Source organism: Alexandromys fortis, unplaced genomic scaffold (assembly GCF_014885135.2).
Source record: "Alexandromys fortis isolate MF-2015 unplaced genomic scaffold, M_Fortis_MF-2015_v1.1 scaffold_101, whole genome shotgun sequence".
Taxonomy (NCBI): Eukaryota; Metazoa; Chordata; class Mammalia; order Rodentia; family Cricetidae; genus Alexandromys; species Alexandromys fortis.
The window spans coordinates 4,929,628-4,949,138 of NW_026067983.1; the positions used below are offsets into that span (position 1 = coordinate 4,929,628).

Genomic DNA, 19,511 nt, shown 5'->3' on the forward strand with positions numbered 1-19,511 from the left:
TACCGCAGGATTTCCTACTGCAGATATTTACCGTGTTCAGAATATTGATACGCCCAGAGATGTTCCCCAAGGACTGGACCGTCATGCGCCTGGTAGCTAACAAGTAAGACTTTTCAGTTAATAATTGCATCTCAGCTTGCAAGGGGAAAGGATGATCTAGAATGTTCTTTGTTGGTTCAATATAAGTTGAAACCGCTATGTTCTAAGTTTCATTTTCTTTATCTCCAAATCTGCTTTTCAGTATTTTTAAACAATATTACTAATTATCTTGAATTTTTATTTAATATGACTCTATTAATGTCTTTTAAGGATCAAATAATATAGCTGGGTATGTTATCATACATATATAATCCTAGTACCTGGGAGGTAGAGGTAGTCGGATCTCTGTGAGTTTGAGGTCAGCCTGGTCTGTAGAGCCAGTTCCAGGACAGCCAGGGCTGTTACACAGAGAAACCCTATCAGGAGAGAGCGAGAGCGAGAGAGAGAGAAAATAAAACAATATAACAGTGTGGCATCTGACACCTGCAACCCTAGTGTTTGAGAGGGACAAGACAGGAGATTTGGACACAGACTGACGATGTTATTCTGTTCCTATAAAGTTCAAGGCCATGGACTTCTCTGCCCTCTCAGGCTCCCTTTCTCCCGTAGTCCTGGAAGAGAATGAGGGTGAACTTTAGGGCAGGGTCTTCATCTTCACTTTGAAAATTGTTATTTAGCTCATCTTGTTAACCTTCTCTTCCATCTGCCACTCTCCAAATGCCAGCCCCCACGTGCCTAGGGTGGAGGTGAGACTCCATGCATGTCTAACCCTAGGCCAAGGTCACCATCTGTCCCCCCAGACATCATCCCCCCCCCAGGTATGATGATGGCGAGAGCTCCAGGAACACAGGATTCAGATTTGATTAGCTATGCTTAGTATGGCTTCTGCTTCAGGGTGCATTTATAGACTCGGAGGTGTTACAGTGATGTGTTGGAAACTTGTGAAGTAACAAATAGTATCATGTGGCATATTATATTTTACATAAGCACTGAGCAGCTTTTCCACTTTGGAGACTAATTGAGACGAGTGAAATCACTCTCCTTAGAGCTCAGCATATGTATTTTGCTATCTGTGAAGGAATCAAGTGTCTGCTTCTCTGGATGGCAGGATGCTTCGGGTTTCAGTTGGGGCTGTTGCTGCTGTATTTGCCCTAAATTACCAAAGACTCAAGATGCCTGGAAAGGCAGTGAACTGATCTGGGGAGCCAGACAGGAAGGAGTCCAGGCTGCCCACAGCAGCAGCCTCACAAGATACCAGCCTCTGGTCATTCTGCTCGCCCTATGTACAGAGTGACATTTGGCGTCAATTAAAAGTTTCAGTGACAGACCATCAAGCTGAAAATAAATCTAAGGTTTCTTCCTTAGGTATGCAGGCTTTGTGCTTGAGGCTCTGGAAAACCATGACAACAATGTGGCTTTTTGATATTAAACCCTGTCTCTATCCACCCTATTTCCAGACCCCTATGCATTCAGAGACTTTCATGGCCACATTAGTGGGTATCAGACTAAAAAGTACATATTTTACTTTCCTGTAAACACAATATTCAAGATTTTCATGGACTGGACAGTTTAACCAAGTAAGAGCAATTTTGGTTAGAGATGAGATATGTATAATATGTTTAAAATAAAAATTTCTCCCATAGTCAACCCAAGCCCTTGCTAAACGCAGTGATGTCATCTTGTCCCCCAGGCTATTGCTGGTAGCAGTCTGGACCTGCTTTTCTATGGCAATGGCTGGCTGATGGCTTTATACCTAGCCTCGCTAATGGACAGGACTCCAAATGGGAACAGACTGCTTCCACATGCTCGCTTCTGTCTCCTGCCCTCCTCTGTGCAAATCTCAATCGCAGTAGCCACTTTCTATTCAAGCTAGGAGACTATATGCGATGGTGCCTTGCTTTATGAATATAATTCAGTCCATAAATTTGCCCTGGATTGTTTTTATTTAGTCTTAACCTAAATAACATTGGTAGGAAAGTATATTTCCGAGCTAGGCCTGATGCTGCGAGCCTCTTATCCTAGTAATCGGGGAGCTAAAGGTAAGAAGAGATTTTGAGTTTGAAATCAGCCTGGGCTACACAACAGAATTCTGCTGGGAGGGAGGGATGGAAGGAAAAAAACAAGGAAGGACAGATATCAAAGTCATTTAAAATATTTTAAACTGTGTGTACTAAAGAAAGTGTCACACTTTACTATATTGGCTTCTGAGATTACCTGTGTCTTCCAAGTTCACCACCAACCTTCCGTGCCGATAACTTTCTTAGACAGACATCTGATCAACGAAGGGCCATTTTAATCCATAACTCCCACTCTTAATTAGCTCTAGTTAAGAAGTCACCATTGCCCTATCCTTGAACACAACCAAAAAGCCTATCCCTCAAAAGTCATAGTCTTTTATGTGTTCATCATTCCTGTTTTCGAGTGGACCAAACACCTCTAACTTTCACCCTTAGCTGTGTGGTCCTGGTCCCATCACTCTTCTGCTTCATACGGCATCCTCCAGAAGCTGTGTCCAGATGCCTTGTACGGGTTCTGTTTATCTGCACCTGTCTCATCATTTTGAAACCCAGCAGATACCCCGGGTCTCAGCTCCACTAGGACGGGAAATTCTCCCTCCATCTCGCGCAGCGACCGCGTGCTACGTCCCTGGCACATGTTCCTGATGAGGATAACCACTCCTCCAGCTGAGAAAGAGGGACCATAAGGACAATGAGAACTAAGAACCAAAAATATAGGACGCATTAAGAGAAGTTCCTCTCCACCTCCTTCCCATACACATGGTGAAGTGAAGTGCAAAAATAAAGGCCCACAGCTTTAGGTGTGGTTTCTGGGAGATAGTCTTATTCCACACTTGCCCGTTGAGGGAAGCTGGGCTCTTCAGCTGAAGTCTCAGGTCCTTGCTTTGTGTATCTTGTATGTACGTCGGCTTCAGGCACATACAACATACAATGAACAATTAAATTTCAAATGGATGATACAGATACAAATTCTCTCTCTCTTTCTCTCTCTCTCTCTCTCTCTCTCTCTCTCTGTGTGTGTGTGTGTGTGTGTGTGTGTGTGTGTGTGTGTGTGTGTGAACCCAAGGATAATCTTGATGGGACCTTTATTGTTCATTGAACTAAGAAGAGACTTTAATGAAAGACTGAAACTTTAGTTAGAGCTGATGTAAGTGATACTGGGCGAGCAACAAAACAAAGTTATTGCTGCCGGTAGTGATAACATATACAAAAGGCCTTGTGACCAGTGGGAACAGGGCCCTGTCGAAGAGAAGCAAGGGGCTGGTTAGTTAAAAGGAGAACACAAGGCCCAAATGTTTTAAAACACAGACCAGTCTAGCATGTGGATGGACTGACAGGAATATCCTCAGTAAATACATAAATGTGCATGATATTAAAATGGCTAATTCAAGTAACAGTGTTTGTGGGTCAATATCAAGTGGACTTGATATTGGATATATTATTTCTGGGTTTTGATAAGAGAGACAGAAGAGAAGGATCCTCCTTTGGGTGGCTTGGACAGGTAGGCAGCCATGAAGGTAGTTTAAAGATTGAAGACAAGAATGATGAGACCTTAAGGTGACCACTTGTGAGAGGAGAGAGGACAGACGATAAATGGTGGCTCTAAGGTTTGGGGCCTGAGCAAAAGGAGCAGTTGCAGTACCAATCAGTTAAGTGGAAAATATGGAGAGGAGGCATTCATGGAGTCAGAGGAGGGAAGAAATCGGTGACAAATGTAAGTTTAAGGTACTGTTAGTGTCCAAGTTGATGCTTGTCATTCTAGTACTCGGGATGCTGAGACAAGAGGATAGCCTCAAATACAAGAAAAGCCTGCCTGAACTACATGGTGAATTCCAGGGAAACCTGAAGTACAGAGTGAAACCCTGTCTCAGAAAACAAGCTAGATGCTGTTTGACATCCAAGAGGAGATGAAAACGAGGAAATTGCTGGACCACAGGGAAGAAGTTGGGGCTAGAGCTGTCCCTCTATGGTAGTAAAGTTATGGCTAGGATCTGAGGCTGGGAAAGGAAGGAAAGCTCCCAGGCAGAAAATGTATGCACTCAAAAACACAAAAAGCCTTAGGACTGAGGCTGGGGATGCCGCCATTCAGAGGTCAGGCAGTGAGCCAATGCACGAAGCCACTGAGGCAAGATGAGAGCCAGGGCCTGACACTCCGGGAAGGAAATACTTCAAGCAAGAGTAGCTGGAACTGTGGACCAGCAATTAACTGTGGGAGCTGGTACCACTGTCAGTACCCGTGACCTTGAGTGCTGTCTCCCTGGAGTGGTGGAGATAAAAGCCTCATGAGGGTGAATTCAAGAGCAGAGCCTGGGGAGGAACAGACAACAGTAATTACAGGCAGATCTTTTGAAGAGTTTTGCTATAAACAGGAATCAAAAAAATACTGCTCTCTGTGGAAGGAGTTAGGAAGGTGAGAATCTGTTTTAAAACTCAGAATACTCAAGCATGTGGTTGACTAATAGGAATGCCCATACTAAATCCATAAATATTGATGCTATTAGGAAAATGGCTAATTAAAGGCAACGTGTTCAAGGGCCTGAAAGTGGATTATATATGATACTGGATGCATTATTGCTGCATTTCCCAGTCCCGACCCCTTCTTCCTTTTCTATAGCAACCTTACACCTGAAGATAAATTCGCCGTGAAGGTGCAGGTCAGGCTCATTGCTTTGTATGAAGTCTTCCCTAAGATGAAGGAAGCTAGCCACACTTGGAAGAGTGCTGACCAAATCCAGGTAGAGCAATGTCAGCTTTTCATAGTCATAGGAAGGAGGAAGGCAGAGTTAGGTGGTGCCCCGGAAAGTTTGGGGTGTCTGCTGAGCATCCATTTACACAATTAGAATGGCCCTAGTGTTGCTCTGGTTTATTAAAGTGTAGCTATCCTTAAAGTCCCGTTGGTGAGAGAGGGAACTAATACCCTGATTTTCACCCAAACTCTGTTACTGTGATGTGTGCCAGATTTAAAATGTTACTACAACGATGTGTGCAAGACCTGCTCGCCCACTGCATGTCATGGTGAGCAGTGGGCGCGGAAACCAGGTGCCTGAAGGAAATCATCTATTAAAGTTTGGGCTAAGTAGGTTAAAATAAAGATGACCCTAAGACTGAGTAGGTTAAACTGGAGATGACCCCAAGACTGAGTAGGTTAAAATAGAGATGACCCCAAGACTGAGTAGGTTAAAATGGAGATGACCCTGAGACTGATGCTGTAGTTCCTTGAGGGGAGAGATCAAGGATGCTTCTTGATTCTCTCTGTCTCTCCCACTCTGCGTGCTGCATTGGTGAAGGAAGGTCACTCCTTTCCCTGGTTTCCTGATAGGGTTGTGACCCCTCCAACTGTGCTAACCCTGCTGAATAATCTCTGCTGCTCTATAATTATTACACAGCACAGTTCAAACACAGTGGTAAGGCTACGGTCATTCATGTTAGGCTAGATCCAGGGCAGATAGGACCAAAGTCCCTACTGTTGTTGAACTCTAACTTCTGACCCTGTCTGTAACACCAATCCTTCCTGCGAGAGGACAGTCATCATGAGCCAGAATCGCCTGTCGGCCACAGTACATACTCAGCAGGCCACAGGTGAGGGCTACTATTTGTCCTTTTGGTAAACTCCAGCTTATGCATGCTGGAGTTTCAGAACTCCCAGCTTAGATCAACTAATTTTAATTCCCGTGATAACTGTTCATGATTTTCATCTGCCCTAAGATCTTCCTGTTAATCTATTCTCTCCCCATTTAATGCTTCAACTTAGAGAGAAGTTGAATTCCAGGTTTATTTTGTTAGCTTTTGAATGTACAAGCATCAACATTAGCTGGGCATGATCGTGCACACCTTTAATTCCAGTGCTTAGGAGACAGAGGTATTCAGATCTCTATGAGTTCAGAGCAATTCATAGTGAGTTCCAGGCCAGCCAGGACTACTTAGTGGGACCCTGCTTCAAAAAGGTTTGGGTGTCGGGGGAGCAACATTGTTGATAGTCAAGTTTCTCTGCTCTGTAGACTCTACAGGGCCTTTTTCTTAGTCTGTGTGTGATTACTGAACTTGGGCTTATGCTTCATCAGATTCTAGTCTTAGTCACTTTTGAAAGAACAAATTCCAAGAGATAAGTTTTCTATGGAGTAAGAAAGCAAGAAACTAGGGAAGAGAGTTTATTGAAGATAATTCTTAATCACAGAATGAGGGAACAGCTGGAACACCCAAAGCAATAAATTGCATTCCCTGTGCCCCGGTTCCTCTTCCTTGATTAGATCTCATCATTTTATGCCCATGGAGATTGGCATTGTCAGAGCAATCCTTGTGCCCACATTGTCTTGGCAGAGTCAGTGATCTGGCCATTTCGGTAGCAAGTTGCAAACTTTTCTCAGCGATTGAGGTTGGAGCATTTGAGATCAGAAATAGTTCCATGTTCCAAAATTGAAGAAAAGAATGAAGCCAGAGGAGCCACGTGGCTTTAAATAACGGGGAACAAGTGAAGAATATCCTCCAACTCCTAGTATTCTGCACAGTGGAACAATGAAATATGAATTCCTTTAGCTGGCTTGGGGACTTTGTGCTGGGGCTCAATAGTGAGTTCCAGCCCAGTGATGAGCTGGAAAGCATAAATGGCAAGCATATGAAGTAGCGTCTTCCGAGAAGCTTCCCACACTTGAGAAGTCCTCCTTTGGGTCCTACCCTCCATCATAGTAAACACATAAACCAGATTCATATGCCATATTATACACCCTCACTGAGGAAAAAAATCTATTTATCAATGTTTGAACTTATTTGGGAAGTCTTACAAAGGTGCCTATACTGCAGTAGTTTGAATGTATTGGTAGCCAGAAGCTCATAGGGAGTGGCAGTGTTAGGAATAGTGGCTTTGTTGGAGTAGATATGGCCTTGTTGGAGGAATTATACCACTGTAGGGGTGGAATGTGAGGTCTCCTTTGCTCAAGCTTCATTCAGTGTGGCACTCAGATGACTTCTTGTTGCCTGCAAGCCAAGATGTAGGGTTTCAGCTCTGTCTCCAGCTGTATGTCTGCCTGCATGATACTATGTTGCATCATTATGACAATGAACTAAACCTCTGAAAATGTAAGCCACCCAATTAAATCTTCTCCTTTATCAGAGTTGCCATGGTCATAAAATTCTAACTAAAACGTAACCTATCATTTTTAACTTAGTAAAAATTGCATAAATATTAAATTGGTCAATTAATCAAGTTAGAGCATGTAGTTGATCATATTTTGGTCCTTACTTCATAGTTTTAATTTGGTACCATAACTTTCTCAGCCTCTAGTACGTTCCAAACTCAATGAAAAGCCTATACCCTGTGTCCCTGTAACAGGAAAGCAGGCAGGTCAGATAAGGGCCAAGGTCATCAGTCTAGCAACAAGACTACATGCTGCACTAGAGACCCTAAGACTGCTGAAATCCCAGTCAGGAGCCTGCAGAGGCAGAAAGTGTTGGGATGCTGTTCTGACTTAGGATTCTCTAGTACTGTGATTCTCAACCTTCAGGTTATAGCTCTTCCGAACTTGCATATCAGATGATATAAAGTAGTAATGAAATACTTTACGGTAGCAGGTCACCAAAACATGAGGAGCTGTCTTGAAGGGCCGCAGCATTAGGAAGGTTGAGATCCATTGCCCTAGAGCCTTGGTCTTCAAAGGATGCTTTACAGACAAGAGCATTGCTATCACATGGAGCTTGTTAGAGAGACAGGCTTCCAAGAACTACTCCAGGCTGCCTGACTCCTTTTCTGGATGTTAATTAGGTTACCAGGTACCCACTGAAGTAGGAAAAGAACGGTGCTGATCTAGAATGGTGGCTCTCCAGGTTCACCAAAAATACCCTGGAAGCTCTACAAAGCCGGGTGTCCTAGACATATATAATCTCCAGAGAAAGCCCAACTGTCTGAGGCTTTAATATGCCAGTGGTCATAGTACCGAGACCACAGAGGTCCCATGTTAATTGTCAATGCATGCAGCTCAAGCCACATGAATATTATCTGTGTTTATGACCTGATGTCTTAGTGAAGGCTTTTACTGCTGTGAAGAGACACCATGCCCATGGCAACTCTTATAAGGAAAGCATTTAATTGAGGGGGCTCAGTTACACATTCAGAGATTCAGTGCATTATCATCATAGTGAGAAACATGGCAACATGCAGGCAGACGTGATGCTCAAGCTGAGAGTCCTACACATTGAAGGCAACAGGAAGTGGATTCTGGGCAGTGTTCTGAGGATAGGAAACCTCAAAACCTGTCTGCATAATGACACATTTCCTCCAACAAGGCTATACCCACTCCAACAAAGACACACCTCCTAGTAGTGCCGCTTCCTATGAGATTATTGGGGCAATTACATTCAAACTACAACACCTAGCACATAAATAATTTTGTAATTCTTCTCTTCTGTGGAATTGCTTTTCTCAACTGAAATTTTGAGTTAGTGAGCCTCTTCCAGGACCTTAGGCTCAGGTGTGGAAATAGCAAATATGCTAAGTTTCATTAGTAGTAGAGGTTCTTGCTTCCAAGTACTAATCCAAGCCAGACTCGTGGGCCAGGGCAGGAGTAGCAGGACAATGCATTTTTCTATTGAACATCAAGCACAAGTTTGTACTTATCTCTTAAGAATAAAAAAACTCAGTAAATAATGGTCCTTGCTACACTGGCACTGGATCTGAGGTCAGATTTCTAGACTCCCATAATAGATGTGGGTAGACAGACATGTAGCCCTGTGACCCCAGTGCTGGGTGTGGACAAGACAGAGACAATAGAATGGCTATACCTTGACAGTCGGTAGCCTAGCTAAAAAAATCAGGGATCTCCAGGTTCAGGGAGGGACGTTTTCTCAAGGGAATAATGATGAGAGAAATAAAAACGGCTGACATCCAACTCTGACCCCTGCACCGACACAGACAAACATGTGCACACAGAGTACACATCTTACTTATTTTGACTGCTTTGGGTTTTGGAATTCATTTGTTTGCCAAGCATACATCCTGTCTCCAGGCTGCACCTCTGTACCTCCAGAACGTCCCTCATTAAACCTAGAATCCCAGTGAGAGCCACTTCTTAACCTGCTAGCATCTCCTCTTCTGATATTAATGATGTTTAATCATGGGGTAAAATCCTTTGGGAACCTCATGATTTCCTCATTGTTTTGGGGAAGGTCTTTGCAAATGACCATTCTATACAATCATCTGAAGTAATTCCTCTCTCTACGGTGGAATTGGTTCATGATGTCTGCCATGGGGAGCTGAGGGAACCACAGCAATTCTGCCTTACGTGTTTATCTTATACTTTAACTTTGGTAACAAATACTTTTAAAAGTACAGTGATTTATGCAAAATTGTGTGTGCATGTGTGTACACAGGGCTTCTGTTGACAGAGGCCATTTGTTCGTTTCCTGGCTGCCCAGACTCAAAATAAGCACACAGAAACCTTACTAATTAAAACATGGCTTGGCCTAATAGCTTATGCATAGCTCTAGCTAACTCTTACATCTTAAATCAACCCATCCCTATCAATCTGTGCATCACCATGAGGCTCATGATTTTTCAGTAAATTCCCGGGCATCTGTCTCCTTTGGCAGCAATTACATGGTGTCTCTTTAATTCTGCCTACTCTTTCCTCCCCTGTCAGCTTGGAACTCTCACCTTGCCTTATTCTGTGCTGCAATAGGCCCAAAGCACCTTATTTATTAACCAATGGTATTCAGAGCATGCAGAGGGGAATCCCACATCATTACAGAACTCTCTTATAATTGACTTTGGGGGCATCCCCCAGTCAGCACCAGGGTAAGTAAAAAGAAATCCACGAAAGTGCCAAGACTTTTCTATCTGAGGGGAAAATAAGGAAACACACACTTTCTGCGGGTAACCTAAGAGAAAAGGAACCAGCACATGCTTTCCTGGTGGTGACCTTCTTTTTTACTTCAACTTAAATAATCTCTCTTGCTTGACAATCTCTCTTTACATGCATATATCTCTCTCCTGCTTTATTACTTGTTTCTGTATTCAATTTCATCTCTTTTCACATGACATATCTTCCTTTTACATACATTTCTCTTCTACATCTTGTTTTCCATACAGCTTCATCTTCCTTACCTCTGCACAGTTACAAATCTCCACACAGTCCCAGCTATATATCTCATTTCCATTGCTCTCTCACCATGCTCACTTTACACAGTTCCTAGGCACAGCTCCTCTGCGTAGCAGCAGCTCTCTCTCTCTCTCTCTCTCTCTCTCTCTCTCTCTCTCTCACTTCTCTATCATTCATTCACTCTTTACACACTCATTCACTCTCTCACACTTCTTTCACACTTCTCTGTCAGCTCTCACACCTTCTCTCTATGGCTGCGTTCTCTCAACAATGTTGCTCCTACTCTATCACAGGCAAACCCACCGTCATAACACAGGTGAGTCGGTTGTTTCTCTTAGGCTAGGAATGTCACATTGACTGGCCAGTGAATAACACTTGGCCATGCACTTTCACAGACAGAACTGAACCCTGAGTGGTAGAGAGTATGTGCAGAGAGTCTCAGTTGCTAGACAAGGAGTTCTGTTTTCTAAAGTTGCTTCTGTGCTGACCTGGAATCAGCAAAAACACCTGGAGTGGAATGTTAACTGTCTGTGTAAAAGGTTGTCTTTGTGACTGAGAATCCTGTGTCAGTCTGAGTAATATACAATATCCTAGTATTATTTCTATTCATTAGAACTTTGCACACTTAAGCAGAAATCATCTTCCTGACCATCCACAGCTATGTGCGTGTCCAATAGATGGAATATTTACATGAGATTAAACACAGCAGTGGGAATACAGCCAGAGCTGTCCTTAGGGAGAAAGAAAGTGGCACATGAGAGAAATTAGGGATACAGGCAACGGGTTTTCAGAGTCAGTGGTCCTGTAAGCCTTGTTAGTCAGGTTTGTTTTCATCAGATAAATTCATCTGGTGGGTCCACACCTGAATTATCCGTTTCCATATGCTGCATACTTCCACAGCCACCTGTACTCTGTTTTGTACTAGATGAGAATGCTCACCAAATGCTTCTTTCTTAATATCCCAAGCAAGATAAAGATAGCTGCATATAGGTGTGGTGTGCTTAGCTAAGAACATAGATAGGGCTGTCCCCGTGTTTTGCCTGAGGGAGATGCCTCTGTCCTGGAGTTGCTGTAACCCTCTGGTCCACAGGGGTTATAGACACTTGGACAGGAATTGTCTCCTTAGTGCTCGTCTGGCCTCCTGTGTGACTCCACCTCCATAGTCCTTCTGTGTCCTCTAGCACCTTACATGGGAAAGAGCGAAGGCATCTATTAAAGGGAAGATACATCCTGTCTCCTTATCTGTGCACTACATCTTTAGGCCCTCAGTCATTCATGGTACTCAAATACAGAATGTGATGTTTACATTAAGTGATTTTTACTCTGTTTGGAAATTTAATGTTTTTAAGTGTTATAAACCACCAACAAATGAGTATATTTACATCAGAATTATTTTAGTTTGTAAATATTCCTATATATTGTTTTGTGAAGAAATTGACTAATAAATTTGTGTGTGTGTGTGTTTGAGTTTCATTTTGAATCCACATGCTTACTGGAGGACATTTTCTTTTAAATGTGCTTTATTATTGTCTACTGACTGATTTTCACCAATGTGAAATTTCAGCTCTAGTGTGTTCTTTTTTTATTACTATAGTGTTATCATCACAACAGTCCTGTACCTCTCAGATGCACTGCGAAAGAACTTCTTAAATGAGAACTTTGAGTATAAGGTCAGTATCCAGCCCACAGCTGTCCTGCTTTGTGCTGTGTCTTAGAGAGGTGCTTCCTTTGTGTTCAGGAGAATATAGTGTCAGCTATGTGTAATGCTGGGATACTTTTTATTATATTTGCAGACACATTAGAGTTGTTGCGATGCCTATCAGCCTGATGGGAGTCAGTCATACCTGTTACCATAAATTTCAATTATTATATTCTTTTGTGTGGTTCCAGTGTGGTTATTTTAGAGTTTTAGATTTTTATTTTTTTTTTGAGTTAATAAAGAAAAAATTTCAAAATTACCACTTCCCTAGTTTTGAGCTTGGGGAATGAATTATGAAAACTCTGAAACCTTGGTGTGATTCTTCTGGGCAGGATTCTTGATCCCTTAGAAATATGACTGGTGACATTCCTGCCTGTTCTCCTATTCCAGATTACCTCCCCACACACCTTTTTTTATAGCAAGCAAATGACAGTGTAGACAGAAGTGCCTGCTGTGGCTTCCGTCCTCAACAATGGTTCTGTTTTGTTATCTTTGTTTCCTGTTGTTTTTTTTTAATAACATATTTAACATTAAACATTTAGTGAGAACTCATTATCTGACAACTGGAAAATACAGAAAGCACAAAGGCAATGAAAATTTGAAGCACTCTTGCCTGGCGTGCATGAAGTAAACCTGGGCTTGATCAAACAAACATAAACCACAACATCCACAGAACAGAAGAGGCCTGACTATGAAAAGTCAATGCATTCTGTCCATGACACAGGGTGACATCTCAGCCCAGCTTCACAAACACCTCCATCTACCTATTGCCATTTGCTATTTGAAAAACAAAACAATACATCTTCAGCCATCTGATTTTTACTATTTATTTTCCTTCACTACTTTCTCCTTGTAAATTGTCCTTTAAGTGTACATTCTTGCAAAATTTAATATTGCCACGTGCCTATATTTCTTCGAATGAATGTTGTTCTGGGAGGGGGGTAGAGGGGTTGCAATAGTTAAGAATGCTTGCTGCTTTTAGCCAAATTCGGTTTCCAGCACCCATGCCAGGTGACCTTCAACTTCAGTGCCAGGGTACACCATCACTTCTTTAAAAATGTTTCCCATGAAATTTTTTGTTTGGGGGTTTCAATCACATCCCGGTTTTATTTGTGAGACCTCCATACAGATGACAGATATCCTTTGTCCTATTTCTCATAGTTAGCTTTCTTTTGACATGACATCACTGGAGACATAGTTTCACTCCATATGTCTTACAAGGTTTTTGCTGTTTATTTCTGGAAATTTTATTCTAATGTCTTTCTGATTCTTTATTTGGCATAAGAAAATTTATGAGTTGAAATTTGTCTGGATAGGGAATTTTAAAATACAATGTGAATTTAAAGTGATTAGCATTTCCAGAGATACAGATGCAGGTTTTTCAAGTTCTCCATCAAAAGAAGCTCTGAATACTAATCTACTCAGGAATGAAATACCTAAGGCTGTGTGGAGATTCCCAGAGTATTATCTGCAAAACAAGACATCGATCCTTCAGCTACACCACAGAGCTCCGATTTTAAGCAATATCTAAAGAGAGAGTTGTTGTGCAATGTTTTGCTCTTGACTTTTTGGGGACCCCCCCACACACACACACAAAGGCTTATTCTTAATTATGAATGTCTGGCCTTAGCTTGGCTTATTTCTTGCCATCTTTTCTTAACTAAAATTATCCTGACTACCTTTTGCCTCTGGGCTTTTGTCTTCCTCTATTTTTGTATACCTTTCTTTACTTACTTCTCCGTGGCTTGCTGTGTATCTGGCCCCTAGTGTCCCCCTCTCCTTGTTCTCTTGCTCATCCTCTTCCTCATTTCTCCTTTTATTTATCCTCTCTGCCTGCCAGCCCCACCTATCCCTACTCCTGCCTTGCTTATTGGCTGTTCAACTCTTTATTTAGACCATCAAGTGTTTCAGACAGGCACAGTAACACAGCTTAACAGAGTTAAACAAATGCAGCATAAACAGAAGTCACACACCTTAAAATAATATTCCCCAACAAAGATTATTTCTTCAATTTTATTACTCCGTGTAAAAAATGTCAGTTGTGTGTTATGTAATGGCAGCAACTATGGCCTAATGACTCCACACAAACACCACGCTTTGGTAGCCAGCACTGACTGGGACACAGTGATTCTGGCTTCTCTCCGATCCCTTTCCTGCTTCTGAAGCTAATGTCAGCAACTGCATCAACTTATGCGCCATGTTTCTGTAGCACAACAGTATTTAAATATCATCCTCTTCTTTTAGATCTGGGATTCCTACTTTTACCTTGCTGTCATTTTCATAAACCAGTTGTGTCTGCAATTGGAGATGTTCACACCTTCCAAAAAGAAGAAGGTGCTAGAAAAGTAAGTACCAATGAGGGGTGTGTGGCTTTTTAAAGATGTTCCATCGTAAGCCGGGCGGTGGTGGTGCACGCCTTTAATCCCAGCACTCGGGAGGCAGAGGCAGGTGGATCTCTGTGAGTTCGAGACCAGCCTCGTCTACAGAGCTAGTTCCAGGACAGGCTCCAAAGCCACAGAGAAAACCTGTCTCGAAAAACCAAAAAAAAAAAAAAAAAAAAAAAAAAAAGTTCCATTGTTCATGGGTCACAAAGCCATCACTGGAAATGACAAGTAGTGGAGCATTCATTAGAGCAGGGTTTCCAGAGGAATTTCAATATTTTTGAACTTATTAACACTTGAGGGGTATCCAAAATTCAAAGTCATTATCAAAACCAGAAGTTATAAGTTTATATGGATATCTTCTTTAGGGTCACTAAGACATGTTCACTAGACAGCTATAATTCAAATGTCTTGCCTTTAATTCAGAAGGACATATTCTATCCTAGAGAAATACAAGTACTTTGTTCTGGAAATTACAACAGTGTTGATTTTCTATTTCAGGTACGGTGATATGCGGGTCACCATGGGCTGTGAAATTTTTAGCATGTGGCAGAACCTAGGTAAGTGATGGGAAGTGAAGGCCTGCATGGCAGAGCTCCTCTCCTGACTGTCACATGTCCGTAGCACAGCGGCTCAGCAATGGCAGTGTTTGGGAGCCAATGCGTCAAACAGTCAAGAGATTTTCAGTACCTGTGCATGAAATTTTCTCTCAGTCACAAAATGCCATCTCCAGAAAAGGACACTGTGGCACCGAGCGAGCAAGGTATCTAGTTGGGAAGCATCACAACACCTTTGTGTCTTCCCTTATTAACGACCAGTTCTGAGATCTGGTATCATGATGTTCAACCCGTTAAACATTCTCTAGCAATGAGGTAACCTTTCAGAATTTGAAACTGTAACAGCATGAAACTTTTAGAATTCTGAAAGGAAGCTATGAATCATCACCAATTTGGATTAAACTTTGTGAAAGATTGCCTCTGGCCTCATCATGGAAAACCCTTTTCCTGCATTGACCTGCATCGTAAGGAGTCTCACTAAAGGCCTTTAAATGCACCTGCAGTTGCTAAGAGACCGTTAGATCCCATTGTGTTAATCTGCCACAGTGTAGAAAGCATATTATCCCAGCAAATTGCTGGCATAGATCTGCCTGCACAAAAAGAATAATATTTTGAAAATAAACTGTTCTGAATTTCATTGGCATAGGCTCTCTTTCTGGAGATTCATAACATTTAATTTGGCATATTACTTTTGCAAGTTTTTTGTATCATTAACTGTTACTGCATTTGAATCCCCTGCAATTTATTCAAGTGATTGGCATGTGACTGTGTAATGATCTGAGAGTTCCTTCTTTTTTTGGCCTCACTGAGGCACAACTTAGAAATAGCAGGATGTGTTTTCATGTTCCAGAGTGATTTTTGCCCAGAATTCATATGTCCCTCAAATATGCACCGCAATTTGGAGAGCCTTGTTATTCATAAGTGCTTGCTGGTGATCTCAGAAAATTAAAACAAGTTAGCATCCGAAAAATAAGAGCCAGTGATGAAAGGCCAGCTAGAATAAATCACGATCTGTCCCTAGTTCCAGCTGAAAAACACATGAAATGTCTTGGCTCGAGAGCCATCTGCTCAGTGACCGTGCTCAGCTGAGTGTTTTCTTTCCTCTAAAGCCTCTGCTGAGCCTTGTGCTGTCCCAGTTGAGTGCTGTACTGGTTGCTTCCCCAAGTGTGGTGGCTGGTGAGGTTCTTCCCAGAGCCTATCTGGAAATCATATCAGATGTGGTTGGCTTACTAGAGGAGTGGGCACCGTGGTTTTCCCTGAGCATTGCTGTGTACAACTTCACCTAGCCTGGGATGGCCATCCATTTAGGCTCTCTTGTTAGTCTACTTAATAAAACAGGCGTATCTCATAGGCTGCTCTGTGTTAATCTTTATCACAAAGCAAAAGTCGTTCTCCCTCTCCTGGGAGGATGCTAAATTACTTCTGTGTTTCGGAAATCAAGAAAGCTTAGAAAATCTCTGCCGAACAATCATTCTATACCGGCATTCGTTAGAGCGGCGGGGTCAAAAGTGGAATTCCAACTAGTGTTCGCCTCACCTGGAACCTTGCGAGAAATGCAAATTCTCTTTCTCCCCTGTAGACCCTGAAATCTCTGGGCGGAGGATAGCAAACTGATTTTTCTAGGTGCTTCTTAAGAAGCTGATCAACGACAGAAGAATGCTGCCTTAAGCGGCACTGCTCCCTCCTTTGCTGTGCTGGCCCTGAAGACTCGTTGCCTCGAGTATAGTCTAGGTCTGTCAGGAAGCAGTTGTTTTCAACACACAAATGCCCATCATGATGTGTGTAGCTTACGTATAGAGTATAAAACTTTGTTCTTTCTTTTCTATATCATTTTCCTGACGTTTTACCAGAACATTGCCCACATTTTAAAGGGTTTTCCATTCTGCCGTGAGACTGAAGGGGATTTGATTTCCAAGGCACCTGGAACTTGGTGATTGGGCTGCTCACACATAAACCTAATATTGCGGATCCAGTCATTATATCCCCCCCCCCCAGTTTTATGTGTTAGCAACGTTTCACCTTTAGGACAGCTTAGATTTCATGTCTGGCAAATGCCTGACAGAAATAACTTCCAGGAGAACAGACGTGTTCTAGCTCTCATTTCAGAGGCTATCTTTCGGCACTGGTCAGCTTCACTGTTTCAGAACTGAGGTGAGAGAGAACATCATGCTGGAAGGGTATGGTAGAGAAAAGCTGCTCACCTCATGGGAGCCAAGCAGCAGAAAAGAGGATCCACCTGTGCTAGCCCACCCTTCTCCCTGCCAGCCCCTTTATTCACGTAACGATGGGGTTTGTCTGTTGAGAATAATGGCTATTTCCTAACAGAGCTAGGTTGTGCTAGGAATAGTCTTCTGGGCTAGGACAGCAAAGGAGGGGAACACTGCTACTTCCCATGAGGGATGTCCTCGACCTAGGGTGTGATGCTTTCCACTCCCATAAGTCTTTCCCTGTTTGTCATCTCTAGAGAAAGATGTCCCCAGAGGTGTGCTTCCCCAATCACGTCTTAGGCATCTCTCAGTTTAATAAAGTTAATGACCAAGATTAATCACTGCATTTTGATTTTGGTTTTCTCTCTGACTTCTTTGTGTTTAAGAAAGTCTCGCTCTGTAACCCAGGCTAGCCCGTAATCACAATTGCCCTGCCTCGGTTGCCTGAGTGTTGAGATTAGAGGTGTGTACCACCGTCCTGCCTCCCAGTGCTACTTTCCACCACAGCTATGCGACATGTAGACATTCAGTTGTGTGCTTATAAAAATACTTTCACCGTTCTAAAAATCACATAACTATTTATAGCGTCAAATGTGCTTTTTAATGACATTTACATAGAGAGCGTTAAAACCTAGTGCATAGCAGGCCCACCATGAATTCAGATTTCTTTTCCTTTAGCCTCTCGCTCGGAGCATTTGAGCAAGCGGGCTCAGAAAGCGGTCAGTTCGACCTTAACTAGAGCAGATCGGTGGCTTTGACAATTTGTGCTTCAGATGCAGAACTGGGGGAGTCTGACGAGAACAAGGGAACAGAAGTGGGCTTTTCGTCTGTGGACCTAGCGTATAAACAGGGCGCAGAGAGCAGGTTCCCACAGAGCAGGGTCAGGCTCTGACAGTGAGGCTTTGCATTTGTGCTGCTGTCTCTGGCTCTTGTGGCCCATTCGATGCAGTGTCCTCGTGACTTAATTAAAACCTAATATATGTTTGCAGGTGTTTTAAATTGTGGAAACATACTCATAAGTTTGCAGTCTTAACTATTTTTCGGTGTTGAATTAATATGAAGTGCGCTCACATTGCCAGTCAGCTGTAACCTCCGCCACCCATTTCCAGAACTCCTGTCTTAGAACACCCAGTTACTGTGGAAAAGGGGGTCCTGGGGTGGGGAGGGTACAAGGACAGGAAGAGGAGGGGAAGGAAGTAGGGAGTCAAACAATTTTTTTTTTTTTGCTTGAAAAACACAGTATTCAAAGCTAACTCTTTGTAGGCTAATAAAAAAAAAAATGACCATTAAACAAAAACTTCCATTCCCCCCCCCCAACCTCAGCCTTCTGAGTATTTTACACGAGGGATGTCACGTGTGTGAGGCAGTTCAGCCTCTGTCTTCCTGCCACCCACTTCACCCGTGTTTCATGTAGGAGTGAGAACTTGCTCGCCTTTGGAGAGAAGGCGGTGTTTCGCTGTTGCTGTGTGCTACATCGGCCTTCTTCCTGCCTCTGTCCTTGGATACGTGGACTGCTCCCGCCTTGGGCTACTGGGGGCTATGCTGAGATCCTGCTTTCTCTTCTCAGGGGCTGATGCTCAGAAGCAAAATTGCGGGATCTTGTCCTAATCGTATTCTTCATTTTGGGGGGAACTGATATATGCTGCTTACATAATTTTGTCCTGGTCCTATCGTCATCAACAGAACACAAGGGTTCCGACTTCTACACGTCCAGTGGGCGCACAGCGACATTGCATTGTGGTTTTGATAAGCGGTTTTTGAAGAATAAGGACCAATTGAAGACAAGTGAACACCTATTCTTAAATGTGTTATTCCTCCATGTCTTTATTTTCTAAATTAAAGAAATAAAATTTTGTTCTGTCAATAGAGGGGGGATGTGATACACTACCCTCCAAATTTTGTCCACTTTGTGTGTGCCCTTGAAAGAGTGAGGTGGTCTGTGTGAAGGTCATCCTTGCCAGCTGGCTGCGCAGGTGGCCTTCGATTTGCTGCAAGGTTTTTACTTTCTATTTTTAGATAAATTCCCATCCTTACTAAACACAGTGGGCACATGTTCCACATATGCAAACAAAGCATCCTGTACCCACTGTAGAACAACTGGACTTCCCTAGCAGGCTGCCTCTCTACATAAGCACAAACCCCCTGCAGCCCAAGTATAAGGCACCCCAGACACCTCAGATAAGACCGTGTGGCTGGCAGCTACATGTGGGGGGCACACACACAAACCATCAGGAATATGGGAATCGGTTAAGTGAAGTGAAGTCGCTGCTGTACATGGCCCCACATTCTGCTCAGCTGATTCGGCAGGGGTTTGTTTGGGGACTTGACTGGGTTTGCGCATGCTCTGCATTCCCAAAGTGTGTTTTCAGCGATAAGGCTGCCCTGAAGCCTTACTGCATTATCAAGACCCAAGTGTGGCTGCTCGCTGACTTCTCCACTATCTGAAGAAAGATACAGCTCTAGAATGTAGTCTGTGAGCCTTGTTTGAACAGTAGCCGAAATGGAAGCTGTAAAATGCATGCT

The 19,511-nt window shown here is 42.9% G+C and overlaps 1 protein-coding gene across 2 annotated transcripts in view; it reads left to right on the forward strand.

The window, feature by feature from the left end:
• The window catches only part of Dock4 (dedicator of cytokinesis 4), a 392,371-nt gene that overhangs the window by 306,396 nt on the left and 66,464 nt on the right, over nt 1–19,511 (forward strand). For both annotated transcript variants that reach the window (XM_050158669.1, XM_050158670.1), the window contains exons 27-30: nt 9–103; nt 11,739–11,814; nt 14,088–14,188; nt 14,726–14,784. In XM_050158669.1, coding sequence (XP_050014626.1) covers nt 9–103; nt 11,739–11,814; nt 14,088–14,188; nt 14,726–14,784 — 331 coding nt within the window. The remainder of the gene's footprint in view (nt 1–8; nt 104–11,738; nt 11,815–14,087; nt 14,189–14,725; nt 14,785–19,511) is intronic.